The following is a 14,005-nucleotide window of genomic DNA, read 5'->3' on the forward strand; positions in this document are numbered from 1 at the left end:
GAAACACTGACCCAAACTCTAGAGACTGGCCCGGAGCCTTGCCAGGGTGGTCAAGAATGCCTGAAAACCAAAGTTTATGAGAGAAAGCAAGCATCTCATCAAGTCCAGAGCAAAAACAGAAGAGAAAAAGCAGAGCCAATACCTAGGAAGTCACTTCTGTAAACCTAGGGTCTGATTATGGCAACAAAATACACGCTAGCAGGAGGTGCCATTAGGGTACACACAGCTACAAGGAAAATCACCAGAGAGTGGGGAGACAAGCTGGAAGGCAATCTGGGTCACCGTGAGAAGGGAGAGGAACAGAAGGTGAGTCCTTATAAGGATTTATTAGAAACAACCAAGTCAGATGGAGAACATATAACAGTCTCCTTGATATGTATTGCAAATAGCATAGAGGTAAGGTACAGTACTGGTTGAAAATGTTTTATCTAATACCATGTTGACTTCTCTGGATAACAGTTCATCCACCTGAATGGAGAATAAGTAATAGAGGGAACTTTTGATGGAATACATATTATGATCCACCTGGAGGAAGTAGTTGGCTAAGTGGGTGTGACAGGAATCTGCACAGAAAGCTGGGGTATCACCCCCACACTCAGGGCAGCAACATCACGCCAAATACAAATGACCCCAAATTTGACCTCCTCAATACCTGTATTAACAACTTCAGTGAGAATTGGAGATGTTTCAAAAAGTGTCGGAATTTCTAAGGGATTGGTTGATGACAGATTTCAAAAAGATCTCAGAGGTTACAATGACAAGGTAATCTGATGTGGAAAACCACATAAGAAGAGGGTGGGAAAGAGCGGCTTAAAGACACCACCCACTGAAATCCTAGCCGCATGAATGGCTTCCTTCTGTTACTGTAGGCATGGCAGTTCCGTTTAACAATGAAGTTCATTAGTCTTAGAAGTCAGTAGCTGAAGCCTTATACTATGAAAAACAAGAGAGGAATTGATCCTGTTACACTTTTTTTTTTAAATCCTCACCTGAGGATATATGTATTGACTTCAAAGAGAGAGGAAGGGAGAAGGAGAAAAAAACACTGATATGAGATCGATGTGAGAGAGAGATACCCCATATGGACCCCAACGGGGGCTTGAACCCATAATCTTTTTGTCATATGGGATGGTGCTCCAGCCAGCCGAGCCGCCTGGCCTGGGCTACCCTGTTATACTCTTGCCCTCTGAATGCTTCCGAAGTAGCGTAATACATCTAATTCTGGTGCTGCACATTGAAAGGGACCTTGAAAAGATGCATAGGGAAGCAGATAGCATTTAATTTAGTTCATTGATTAATTTATTTAATCAATTCTGTAGTTGCCTTTTAAGTTAAGATTTGCTTTTACCCCAACCTTTACTGTTGGTGTATCACCTTCAGCAAATGAGCATTTATGACAGCTGTCATCCCAAAGCGTTCAGTCCCAAGGAAGCCAACCTCCCAGCTGTTTAGTTTTTTCTTTTCTTATGAAAAAAGATCATAGACGCTTCCATTCTTCTCAAGCATGGGAAAAAAGTCTTCCAATGCTAAAGGAAGGGTGGCCGGTCTCCTGACTGGAAGACGAAGTCATGATCATGAGAAAAGGAACATTCCTAAGACCCTTCTGGGGCTTCCAGGGGGTGCTCTACGTTTTTAAGAAGGCGGAGGCTCTCGGTAGGTGGTCCTTTTTGATCGTCAAGTTTTCATAATTCTGGAGGTTCTAATTCTCAAGACTGAGCTATGAAATTATGTCTAAACTTCAGGTATTTGCCAAGTGAGACAGATGTTTCCACAAACAAACGATCATATCGGGTCTAATGGCTCAAGCATTTATTTCATCTGCACTTAATTATTTCCGAGGAAAAATCAGCCATGGTGAAGCACCCAGAAGTAAATAAAAGCACGGGCTTTGCATTGGGTTCCTTTACTGCCAAGCGACAGCTATAGAACAGTGAGTTTAAGGATTAACTGCTTGCGAGTTCGGTTTCCTCATCTGGAAAACGGGAAGGGAGATGATAACGCCCTGATCGGGGAGGTTGCTGCGAGGACTCAGTGAACGAGTCTGCGTGAAAAGCTCAGCCCGGCGTCTGGTTCCCAGTCATCATATGGCGGCTGGCCCACTGTTTTGGCCAAACACATAGTTGGCCCCTGGCCCTTCTCACGGCACTGACACTTTAACAAATATATTCAAGTTCTTTACCGTGGGCCAGGAACTGTCCGGGGTCTGTATTAGTTGCCTAGTGAAAACCAGGTGTAGGGGGAACATTTTTTTTCTTTCCTAATGGATAACTTCAGTTCAAGAATCTACTATTTTCTCAGCATAGATGAATTTATTAGTCACTGTATAATAATTTTGGTGGTCAGGGAGGATTAACTCACCCATATTTGTTTTAGATCGGTTTTAAATTAATTCAAATTTAATCAAGATTTGAAAAGTTAATTCATGCCTTTGAGGGATGAAAGCAACAGGCAGAATCTAGCCTATGACGTGTTCAGAAGAAGGTACTGTGGTTTTGGCATGATGCAGCTTTGGAAGAAGGAAAATAGTGGGGAAAACCAACAAGTTGAATGGAATTCAACCTCCTGCTTGGAGTATGCAGACATTTTCTCATTGTTATCATAATGCATTGTTACCTTACTAATGCTTCTGTCTAGAAAAGTGTTCACCTAAATTCAAATTGCAGGACCATTCCTTTAAATGCTAGAATGGAATAATTGAATTTATATTTGAATTTACTTTTTACCTAAAGCGTCCCAAAACCATTTGTCAGAAAGACTGTTTTTCCCCATTGAATGGGCTTGGCACTCTTGTTGAAAATTATTTGACTTTAGATGTGTTTACTTCTATAATATCAATTCTATTTCATTGCCTAAATGTCTATACTTACGGCTGCACCACACTGTCCTTTTTATTCATTTCCCCCCACTTTGGAGGCATAATTGACAAATAAAATTATACATATTTAAAGTATGATGATTTGATATATGTATACTTTGTGAAATGATTACTATAATCAGATTAATTAACACGTCCTTGACCTCCTGTAGTTCCCTTTGTGTGTGTGTGTGTGTGTGTGTGTGTGTGTGTGTGTGTGTGGTAAGAATACTCGAGAGCCATTTTTTCCTTATCATTTGCTATAGTCACCAAGCGTACATTAGATCCTCAGAGTTGATTCATCTTATAACCAAAGGCTGGTACCCTTTGACGAGCCTTTCCTCACTTGTCCCATCCCCCAGCCCCTGTAATCCCAATTCTACTCTCTGCTTCTGTGACTTTAACTTTTCCACATGTAAGTGACATCATGTAGTATTTGTCTTTGTCTGGCTTATTTCACTCAGCATAATGACCTAGAGGTTCGTTTATGTTGTTTCATGTGGCAGGATTTCCTTCCTTGTCATAGCGAAAGCTTAGTATAGCATAGTGTACATTTCTTATACATTTAGGACGTTAACTTTTTACCAGATCAGATGTATGGTTTGCAAATATTTTCTCCCACTTTGTAGGATGCCTTTTCATTTTGTTGATGGTTTCCTTTCTGTACAGAGCTTTTTAGTTTGATATCATTTCCTTTGTTTATTATGCTTTCATTGTTTGTGCCTTTGGTGTCCCAGCCAAGACCAATGTCAAGAGCTTTTCCCCTAAGTTTTCTTCTAGGAGTTTTGTGGCTTCAGGTCTTACATTTAAGTCTTGAATTCATTTTCAGTTCATTTTTAAGTACCACACTGTCTTGATTAAATTGATTGATTTTCCTGTTAAACCAACCCTGCCTTCTTGGGATAAGTCTTTCTTAGTCATGTTACATAATCTGTTTATATATTGCTGGATTCATCTTACTAGTATTTGGCTGATTATTTTTGCGCCTGTCTTCATAAGGCATATTGGTCTGTAATGTCCTTTTATTGGTTATCTCCATCTGGTTTTGTTATCATGATGAAATTGGCCTCTTAGCATGATTTGAGAAGTGTTCCCTCTCTGTTTTGAAAGACTTTGTGAAGGGTTCATGTCAATTTTACTTAAATGTTTTGTAGAATTCACCAGCAAAGTCACGTGTGCCTGGCATTTTCTTTGTGGGACATTTTTAATGACTAATCCAGATATCTGAGAAAGTTGAATGACAGTTCCAGGGCTTGGGTGCATGTGTTCCTTTTTTAAAGGAGGGGTGGAGTTTTGGAGTCCTTACTTGGCCATTCTTGCTGACATCTAGTCTTTTTAACCAACCCCCTCCATAGGCCTTGCATTTCTAATTCCTACCATATTGTTTTATCGAAGCGGCTACACAGTCTGTCCGAGCCTTCAATGATCACTCCAGTCCAGAAGGCTTTAAGTGAGGATTTAAATCGCTGTTTTGAAGGAATGGGCCACAGACTAATTATTTTTACTTTCAAGTTGAAAAAGTCAGATAGCCATTTTTAAAGGTTATTCTTTCCCCTTTAATAGCATATCATAAATCAGAATTCAGTAGAGAAAAGAAATATTCTAGGCATTTTAAACAAAAAAGCAGCTAATACTTTGGATTAGATGGATGCAGAGGAACTACAGGTGTTCAGGAGGAGTGGGTTCTGGGCTTTATCTTCAGGAATAACTTCCAGAAAAGCAGAAATCTGACCCAGACACACATCTACTTCTGAAGACAGACTTTATTTTAAACTTGGGAAAAACCGGCTTTGAATGTCATTGCCATTTTTGTTGTTTTTGCTGGTTTTCTTTGGTGTTGTATTCCACTTTTATTTTTATTCTTTCTTTAGTCCTGACTTCTTTTGAAACCAGTTGGTCTTTTAAAATATTAAAAAGACCAACTAATTGGTCTTTTTGTAGAGTCTGAGTTGAATACTTAGAATATGGATTTTCATTAATAATTAATCTTTAATATATTAGGGCTGTAAATTTTCTTTTAAGTAGTGTGCTACTTGGTGACATTCCATTGGTTATAATTTTAATCAATCTCATTCTAATTTATATTTTCTAATTTTATATTTGTATATTGATTTTCTCTATAATAATGTTTTTTTCTTTATATATAGAAAGCTTTATACTTTATAAGTTTTGTTTTTTTTAGAGATTTTATTAATTTATTTTCTTAGAGAAAGGGGAAGGGAGGGAGAGGGGGTGAGAAACATCAATGTGTGGTTGATGCACCCCCCACTGGGGACCTGGCCCGCAGCTCAGGCATGTGCCCTGACTGGGAATTGAATCTGCAGCCCTTTGGTTCGCAGGCTGGCACTCAATCCACTGAGCCACACCAGCCAGGGCAGAAAGCTTTATATTTTTATTATTGATTTCTAGTCATTTTATTACAGTTTTATTAAATTATTGTATAAAGCTTTATTGACAGTTTATGGTCCAATATATAGTTACTTTGAAAATAGTCTATGGGCATTTGAAAGTATTATATGTTCTTTGTTAATTATAAATACACATGTATGCAAACATACACATACATCTGGATGGGTAATTTTAATTTTCAAATTGATAACTATTTTTGTTTCACTACATAGTCAATTTCGGAAAAAGGTATGCTAAAGTATACTACTTTTAGATTTTCCTAATTTTTTCTTCCTTTTTAACAATTTGTGCTTTGTTATTCAATGCATAAAGCAGTGTCACTACAATGGATCGTTCATGCATTGTAACAGTTTAATCAATACAAAGCATTGCTTAGGGCTTAAGGGTTTTTACTTTGTATCCCTGTTGTCAGGAATGATGTCACCCGTCTCGTCCTCGTACACCTCTGTTGGGCTTCTTATTGTGAACATTTTTGTGGATTTTAAAATTTGCATTTTTTATCAAAAATCCACGTTAACCTTCACTGTTAATAACTCTTTACCTAATGAACAAGAAAATGAACTCACACTTATGCTCTTGATTTAAATATTTAATTTTATTCCTGCTATCTTATTTAAATCTGATCATTTTCATTGTTCCCCTTTCTCCTTCCCTTCTTTGCTTTTTTTAAATTAATGGATCAATTGCTTGATTATATGTGAGATGTGGGGTAAAGGACTTAAGGCCATTGAATGAGTTAAATTTAGCAACTCTTTTAACATGTAGTTTTATAAACTACAAATATTAACTTATATCTACAGCATTTCTCTAAATAAAAAGGAGCTCTAGTTTACTTATAATTTTTCACCTTGGCATCTCTTATATTCTCCTGAAAATAATTTTGAAACCTTGGGTATTGTTACCAATTATCATTCATTTTTCACTATAACTTAGACTTTGTTCCCATATTAAATAATAGAGCAGAATTTTCTATGATTATTTAAAGTTAAAAATGTAGTACTTGAACAACAATAAAAAATTTTCTTTTTTTTTTAAGATTTTATTTATTTATTTTTAGAGAGGGAAGGGAGGGAGGGAGATAGAGAGAGAGAGAAACATCAATGTGCGGTTGCTGGGGGTTATGGCCTGCAACCCAGGCATGTACCCTGGCTGGGAATTGAACCTGGGACACTTTGGTTCCCAGCCCGCGCTCAATCCACTGAGCTACGCCAGCCAGGGCTAATAAAAAATTTTCTTTAAAAAAAGAGAAAGCAGGAAGTCTTAAAGAGTGAGTGGTAACAAGTAACAAATGTTACAGGTAAAATTTGTGTGTCTGTCTGGAAATAAAAGGATGTTATTGCAAGTGTGGGGGAAAAAGTAGTTTTCTGTTTTATTTCACCAACAATTTAATTGTAACTTGTACATCCAAAGGAAAAATACTGGTAATCAATAAAAATATGATTCTCATTTCATTGAAATGTTTTAAAATGATACTATCCAAAGATAAAGTCAGATATTTGCGGGAAATATTGATTTCTCCTTCATGGGAAGAGTTCAAGTGCAATACATTGCTTCTTGGTAAAGGCACTTCATCGTCAGACCAATCAAATTTATTGGAATACAAAAAATCCTTTAACATTTATTACTACTCAGCTAATCTACACTTCGAAGGGTTTTCTCATCTCGGTGCAAAGAAATGGATGGTCCAGAAAATTTACTAAGATCTTTTTTTATCCTGTTCTTCAGTTCTACATTTTTTCCTTTCCTTTTATTTTTTAATTATATTTTTCCATGACCACTAATACCCCTTGGGTCCCCCTGTCCCCTGCAACCACCACACTGTTGCCCATATCCATGAATGTTTTTCTTTTTCCTCGATCCCTCCACCCCTATCTCCCCACTGCCAGAGCTGTCAGCCTGCTCTCTGTCTATGAGTCTGTCTCTGTTTTGCTTGTTAGTTCAGTTCGTTATTAGATCCCACATATAAATGAAATCATTTGGTATTTGTCTTTCTCTGTCTTATTTCACTTGGCATAATGTTCTCCAGGTCCAAAGAAAATGTTACCCTTTCAGTTCTACTTAATGGTATGCTTCAGTTTTATTCCAAATATATATGTGTGTACGTGTATATATATATACACACACATATATGAAAGGAAGAAATGATCATTCCCACTGAGCAAACAGTGCCAGTTTAAATGCTGTATTTATGTGAATTAGTTATCTGTCTGGGCTTCTTGCAGAGCCTCCCAGCCTGGAGGACGCAGGGAAGATGCTGAATGAGACCGTGGTGGTGAACAACCCTATCCAACTGGAGTGCAAGGCCACTGGGAATCCCTCGCCTGGTATGTTAGCTTGTGGAATCTGTAACGTATTAACATTGTAATATTTCTAGGAATAGCTAAGTCTGTTTATGAGTACCATATAGTAATTACTAATAAAGAAAAGATTATAGATACATTTCAAGGGTAAAAAGCCACCATTAGGTAGATGGTATTTTCACACTTTCACTGCTTTCAACTCCATGAAATAATGTATCCATTTAAGCAATGTAGAAATATGTGAATAATTAATTGTCTTATAGTCCTTACTGTGTCCACAAAACATGGAATGATATTTTATATACACTTATGTTGAAAAATGTATTTTTATCTAGTCTACATTGATTATCTTTCTAAATCAATCATTTGATGAAACTATTATTTTGTTTATTCTCATCAGTGAATGGTTAAGTTATTCCTATGAATGAATAATAATATAAACTCTTGAGGCCAATAGTAGATATATATTTGGTTTTGATTAGATGCAAAGAGAACATTTTTGTAGAAGAGCAGTGTATAGAACAACAAGAAACAGAACCAATTAAAAGTTTGCTACCAAATAATATCGATATATTAGGATTCTTATATTGACTTGGCTATTCATGTTTTCCTTAAGTTTATTTCTTTGTATGAATCAACCCTAAAGCAACATTTAAGCAGATTAAACTGAAATGATGAGCACAAGAATAAAGCAATTGTTACTATTTTAGTTGAGCTCCGACTTTGTGTATGTATTGAGCTTTTAAAAAATATTAACTAGATGGGCTCCTCTCCTCTTCCCCTTGCAGTTATTACGTGGTACAAAGATAATCATCCGCTCTCAGGTTCCGCCAGTGTGACTTTCCTGAACAGGGGACAGGTCATTGACATTGAAGGCGCTCAGATCACAGATGCGGGCATATATAAATGTGTGGCCATCAACTCCGCTGGAGCTACAGAGTTGTTTTACAGTCTTCAGGTCCACGGTTAGTGCCACTTCTCCTAGATTCACCCGGGGGTAAAGACCCATTCCAAGTGATTAAATCCTTCTGTGAAATTCAAGTGTAAATGTTGCCCCCGGAGTGTTAGTGTCATCTTTACATAAGAGCACAGTGTTCTAAAACTGAGCGATGTTTTGATTTCTGATTCCTATTGAAATGCTCTATTTTCACACGCTGTTGCACTTGAGTTCACTTTAGATGAATCATTGAAATAGTCATTGACAATATTATCAGCGAGGACAATACCCCTGTTTGTAAATACTGTATCAGAATCACTTTTTTAAACAAGTGTTTCCAAATTACTATCTCTAATAATGCTTTTGAGAGGAGCTGGTATTAACATGCTAGAGTGGACACCATGGAGGGACCCACGCCCCACCCCCCCCCCAACAAGAGCCTGGAAATAAAACAATAGAAATCCACTCTGGCATCAAAACTGGATTTCCTAAACAAAGTAGCAAAACCTTATCTTCATCATCTGTAAAATGGAGAAACTGACCATTGCCCTACCTTATAGGATAGATGTGATTAGAAGTCCAAGTAAGAAAAGTGACAGGAATGACAACAACAACAACAACAAAGTGGACCCAAAGCCCACAGGGACAACAGGCGACATCTTCTGTGACGTTAACCTATCTCGTTTATTAATGTTTTGTTCCTTTCAGTGCCCCCGTCCATTTCCGGCAGCAGTAGCGCGGTGGCGGTGGTGGTTAATAACCTGGTGAGGTTGGAATGTGAAGCGCGAGGCATCCCCGCCCCAAGTCTCACCTGGTTGAAAGACGGGAGCCCGGTCTCCGGTTTCGCCAGCGGGATACAGGTACTCTCTGCCATTCCTTCGGTGCAGCCCGCTGCCTGATTATTCAATACGGGACGTGCAAACAGGTAAAGCTGTTAAAGAGATGTGGAGAACGAGGATTCACAAATGTTCAAAACTGCACACCTATACACTCATAAAAACTGGATACCCAATTGAGATTTCTAGACAATTTATTAAAAGCTCAAGGACAAAAACTGGGCGGGGGGGGAGGATGGAAATGAGAGGGAGGTGAGGAAGAATGGGTGGGTGGGCTGGGATGGGAATGAAGGACAGAAAACTGTCCTTGACCAACTATTAAAATAAAACAAACAAAAAAAAAAGAATAGAAGCAACAATAACAACAAAAAAAGCTCAATATATCTAAGAGGTTTTTTTGTATTGTACGTAGTGTTGTATTTTAAGTACTTCCTACCTCCCAGCCTCCGTTACCTGCCACCACTACAGGAGGTACCTCACACAAAGAAATGTTCATTGACACCAAAAACAGGAATTCCTTGGTAGGATTCATATTTAAATGTGTGGAAATAATAATTAATTATAAAACCATAGAGAGTATATTTACTTCTGTGAAATCATCAAATGAAAAAGTAGACATCATAAAGGCAACCTTATAAGAAATGAAATTTAAGCCTGAAAAAACTTACGCGTTACACTGATTCAAAATGAAAGATACAAAAACATGTACATCTCGGTTAAAGTGTATTTTAACCTTATTTTGTTGAGCGGGGAGCATGGTTCTCCCACCATCTACTTCTTTAGTTTTTCTTGAAGTTCCTGCACTTGCAGAATTTGGGACCGTGAAAGATGTAGAGTTAATGTCCACATTTTAGAAGCACAACTAGATGAATGGGATGAAAGGGCTATGCCTGTGATGAGTAGTTTAATCGACTGCTGCTTTGCTCTTAATTTTAAATTGGACCTTCACTTGATCCTGCAGAGAGACTTGTTTTCAGTGGCTAATACCACGTTTGGTTCTGGCCTCTGCGTCTTCCTCCACTGAGAAGGCGACAAGAGGGTTACGTGATGCTGGCCCACTTTAAAATATCCCAGTGGAAATCCTTCTACAGACAGGTGTCCATTGATCCATCACCAAAGAAAAGAAAAAGTCTGTGTACACTTACTGTTTGGAGGGAGCATGTTGGTTATTTAGCTTGTTTAACTTTGATAGGTTCTGTCTGGAGGCCGCATCCTAGCCTTGACCAGCGCCCAAATCAGTGATACGGGGAGGTACACCTGCGTGGCGGTGAACGCTGCTGGGGAGAAACAAAGGGACATAGACCTCAGAGTATATGGTGAGACACTTTAACATTTATTTCTGCTCTGATATGGCTGTGTTTATTTAAGTCCTAGCATCACGGAGGACAGGTAAGGGAAATTTTTGGCAACCCAGAACTATGAACAATAGAAATGATATCACAAGATTAATTCAAATCGTCTTCCTGTCTGCATTATATTTAACTGTGATCTTCTTTTTGTAAAGGACTGAAAAATTAAAACACATCCATCAGTCACGTGAGGCGGGTGTTTGTGGAGTAGCCCGAGGAACATGACGAGGGAGAGCAGCTTTGTGATTTGGAACGTAGAATCTCCCTGAAGCGAGCATCGCTGCAAGCAGTGCTCTTGATCCATTCTATTCAAAGCCTTGATTTTATTACTTTTTCATTATATTTATAATCAACACATACTTACAGTCAGCATTTTGCACTCAATACTGTATCTGTGAACGAAAAGTCTATTTGAGGAGAAAAGGTAAACTAAGCATATACTGGGACAACATTCAAGTTCTGGTTTTTCCTAAATACTCTGCGGCTGTAAGGTACGAAGGGGACTGTCCGGAGCCGAAGGACCCCGGAGCGAAGCTGCGGCCCCATTGGCCTCCATTCGCAGCTGACGCTTGCCACTCCCCCTTGTAGTGGGCCTGTGCCTTCAGAACCCTTCCAGGCCTTTTCTCGGGGTCTTATTCGCGTTACATTTCTTAGTCCACGGAATAAGGAATATGTTTCTTCGTGCCCCTCAAAGAGTATCTGTTTAATGTAGGCCTTCTCTTCTAAGTCCCGCCTCACTTCCAGATATTCACTCCTATTCAAATGTATCACTTATTTTTCCTTACCTCTATGCCATGTAGGTTGACTTCTCTTTCTAAGTTTGCCAAAAACAAATGCAATGATCACAAGTAACTTACATGAGTTATACTTTTTTAATAAAAAGGCCTCTTGTTGCAACATGGATACCATACACATCTCACGAAGCAGAAAAACCCCAGCTGGCATCAGTAGACTACTAGAGGGCTCTCTACGCGTCGCTCTTTCATTGCTCCTGCAGTTGACGTGGTGGGTCTGTACCCAACCCCCTGCTCCGCTGGTGCCCTCTGAGGTGTGACAGGTGGGCCTAAAATACTCATCCCCAGGGACTCCGACTCCTTCCCTTCATGGGCCACTTCTATGCTTTGTGAAGAACTGGAATGCACCGATCTCCAATATCCTTCGGGAATGATACATCAGTCAATCAAAGTGTGTGACACGGTAGCTCTTTCCGCCATTAGTCCGCAGGCAGAAGGGTGACATTGTTTACTGGACTTTAGTTAGCAGTGAACAGTGGGGGTGGCCCCTTCCCTTTCTACATGGACTAGTGTCAGAAGTGGCCCTGGGAGAGGGTGGGGAGGCGATGCTCCCCAGGAGTTCAAAAGATGTGCGTCCCTGTCCTGTATCATCAGCTGAGATACTCCTGTACCACCAATTTAGTCTGAAATTGAGGTCTTTCCTTCGTTGTAAAATTCAAATGCCTAGCTAACATGTATGCATGTTTGAAAATGTGCATATATGTTTAGCATTTGAAACATGTATGCATGGCAAGCTACTGTAAAATTAAAACAGGTTTTTAATCTGAAATTAGTTTCCAATCTACGCCCCACTATTAGTATTTTATACAGTCTCCTCCTATGTTTATATTAGTAACTTTGGCCATCTTGTGTTTAATTAAAGCCTAAACAATGTGTATTCCCAGAGGTCAATCCCCTTCAAACTTACAGTGGAGTGTGCAGGTGGACAGGAGAAGAGGACAGTGGATAAAGTGCCTTTTCCTTCCGTCACAAGAGTAGTGCATTACATTTTTTTCTCCTGGTATGAATTCAAAGTAAGTCTGCCATGTTCTGAAGCACCCAAACGAGAGAGTTGAGTTTTTAAAATGATCTGAATTCCCATGGTATCTTTTCTTTAAACGTAAGTTCCAAAAACTTCCTTAGAGATCACGCATGCCCCAGCATCTCAGCAAGTAAAACCCTATGGCGATTCTCATTTTGGTGATTACACTGAATAAGTTTAATGCATGGATGAGAAACAGACGCAACACACCCCTTCCTAAGTAACGTAACCACAAAACAGAAAAGGGGTAACATCTAAGAAAGCTGAGGATCTAAAGGGTGGAGGCTTTTCTCTTCTCAGACTAAACAAAAAGTTGAAAATGAAAGACAGGACAGAAAAAATAGATGTGTTTCGGTAATATATAGCCTTGGCAGTAATTAGATTTGCTTTCATTTGTGTTCTTTAAGGAAAAAAGACACTATTGTTTTTGCATTTTTCCTCTCAATTTTAAAAATCTGGTATCCTTTTGAACTTGACTTCACTCACTTAGCTGCAAAGAAAAGTAACTGAAAGAAAAATATTTGGAATCAAATTAGCATTCTGCTTTCCTGAATTATTTCTGACGTCAGCTTCTACAAGGGACCATAAAAAACTCACTCTCTTTTGGAAGTTTTACAAATAATCTAAGATAAACATGTTTTTATACAATTATGGTACTTTTTATCCACTGAGAACAGACTACCTGAAATTATCTCCACATTGTGAAATCAACTATTTTTTATTGAGTGTCTTAGGGTGGTGCTGGTTAACAGAATTATACAGGTTTTGGGGGCACAGTTCTACAACATGTGTGTACACTGTGTTGTGCATTCCTCACCCCAAGTCTAGTCTCCATCCATCACCGTGTGAAATCAGCTCTTCTATTTAGAGCTTTCTATGCAGAGACTAGTGAATGTATCTGTTTTCATAATATCTCAGAAAATGGCAGTAATTGTGCTGATTTTGCTCACATCATCTGAGTTTTCCTCTGAAGCCTGACTGGTTGTCTGTCTTGTATCTAACGTGTCACATGTTGAAAGCAATCCCACTGTTTTGTTTTCTGCAAAGATCGCTTTAAGCTTGTGGACAGCCAGATGCCTGTGTGTGCAAGTCAATTTGGCAGAAGGGGCATCACCCACTCTGCACGAACGCTCCCCCGGTCTGTTCTGGTTACTGTGCATGGCATTTCTTCCTTTAGCATCAGTGCCTTTGGATCGAGTGCAAGCCGTGCCTCCAGAGACATCACAGGACAGTGTCCTTAGTCCATTTTGTATGCCTTTCCCTCCGTGGTAGACGTGGTAGCAGAGAAACCTGCTGTTCACCAAAACACATTGTTACTAGTTAAAGTCAATTGCATTCATTGTCATTCTGCCACATGCTGTGGTATGCAGCCTGAAACAATGGCTAGTGGACTATCATAACATTCCTCAGCACAAAAATCTTATTCTAACAAAGCATTTGGAAAGTCCATTAGGAGTGGTTTTAAAGCAACTTATCCTTTCCTATAAGGCAGAACACACACACAC

General features: G+C 39.0%; 1 protein-coding gene across 1 annotated transcript in view; it reads left to right on the plus strand.

The window, feature by feature from the left end:
- The window catches only part of HMCN1 (hemicentin 1), a 397,440-nt gene that overhangs the window by 252,064 nt on the left and 131,371 nt on the right, over positions 1–14,005 (plus strand). The window contains exons 37-40 of the mRNA XM_045838584.1: positions 7,486–7,587; positions 8,352–8,528; positions 9,209–9,360; positions 10,529–10,652. Of these exons, the coding sequence (XP_045694540.1) occupies positions 7,486–7,587; positions 8,352–8,528; positions 9,209–9,360; positions 10,529–10,652 (555 nt within the window). The remainder of the gene's footprint in view (positions 1–7,485; positions 7,588–8,351; positions 8,529–9,208; positions 9,361–10,528; positions 10,653–14,005) is intronic.

The sequence above is a fragment of the Phyllostomus hastatus genome, unplaced genomic scaffold, assembly GCF_019186645.2.
Source record: "Phyllostomus hastatus isolate PE091 unplaced genomic scaffold, TTU_PhHast_1.1 phas_contig_283, whole genome shotgun sequence".
NCBI lineage: Eukaryota > Metazoa > Chordata > Mammalia > Chiroptera > Phyllostomidae > Phyllostomus > Phyllostomus hastatus.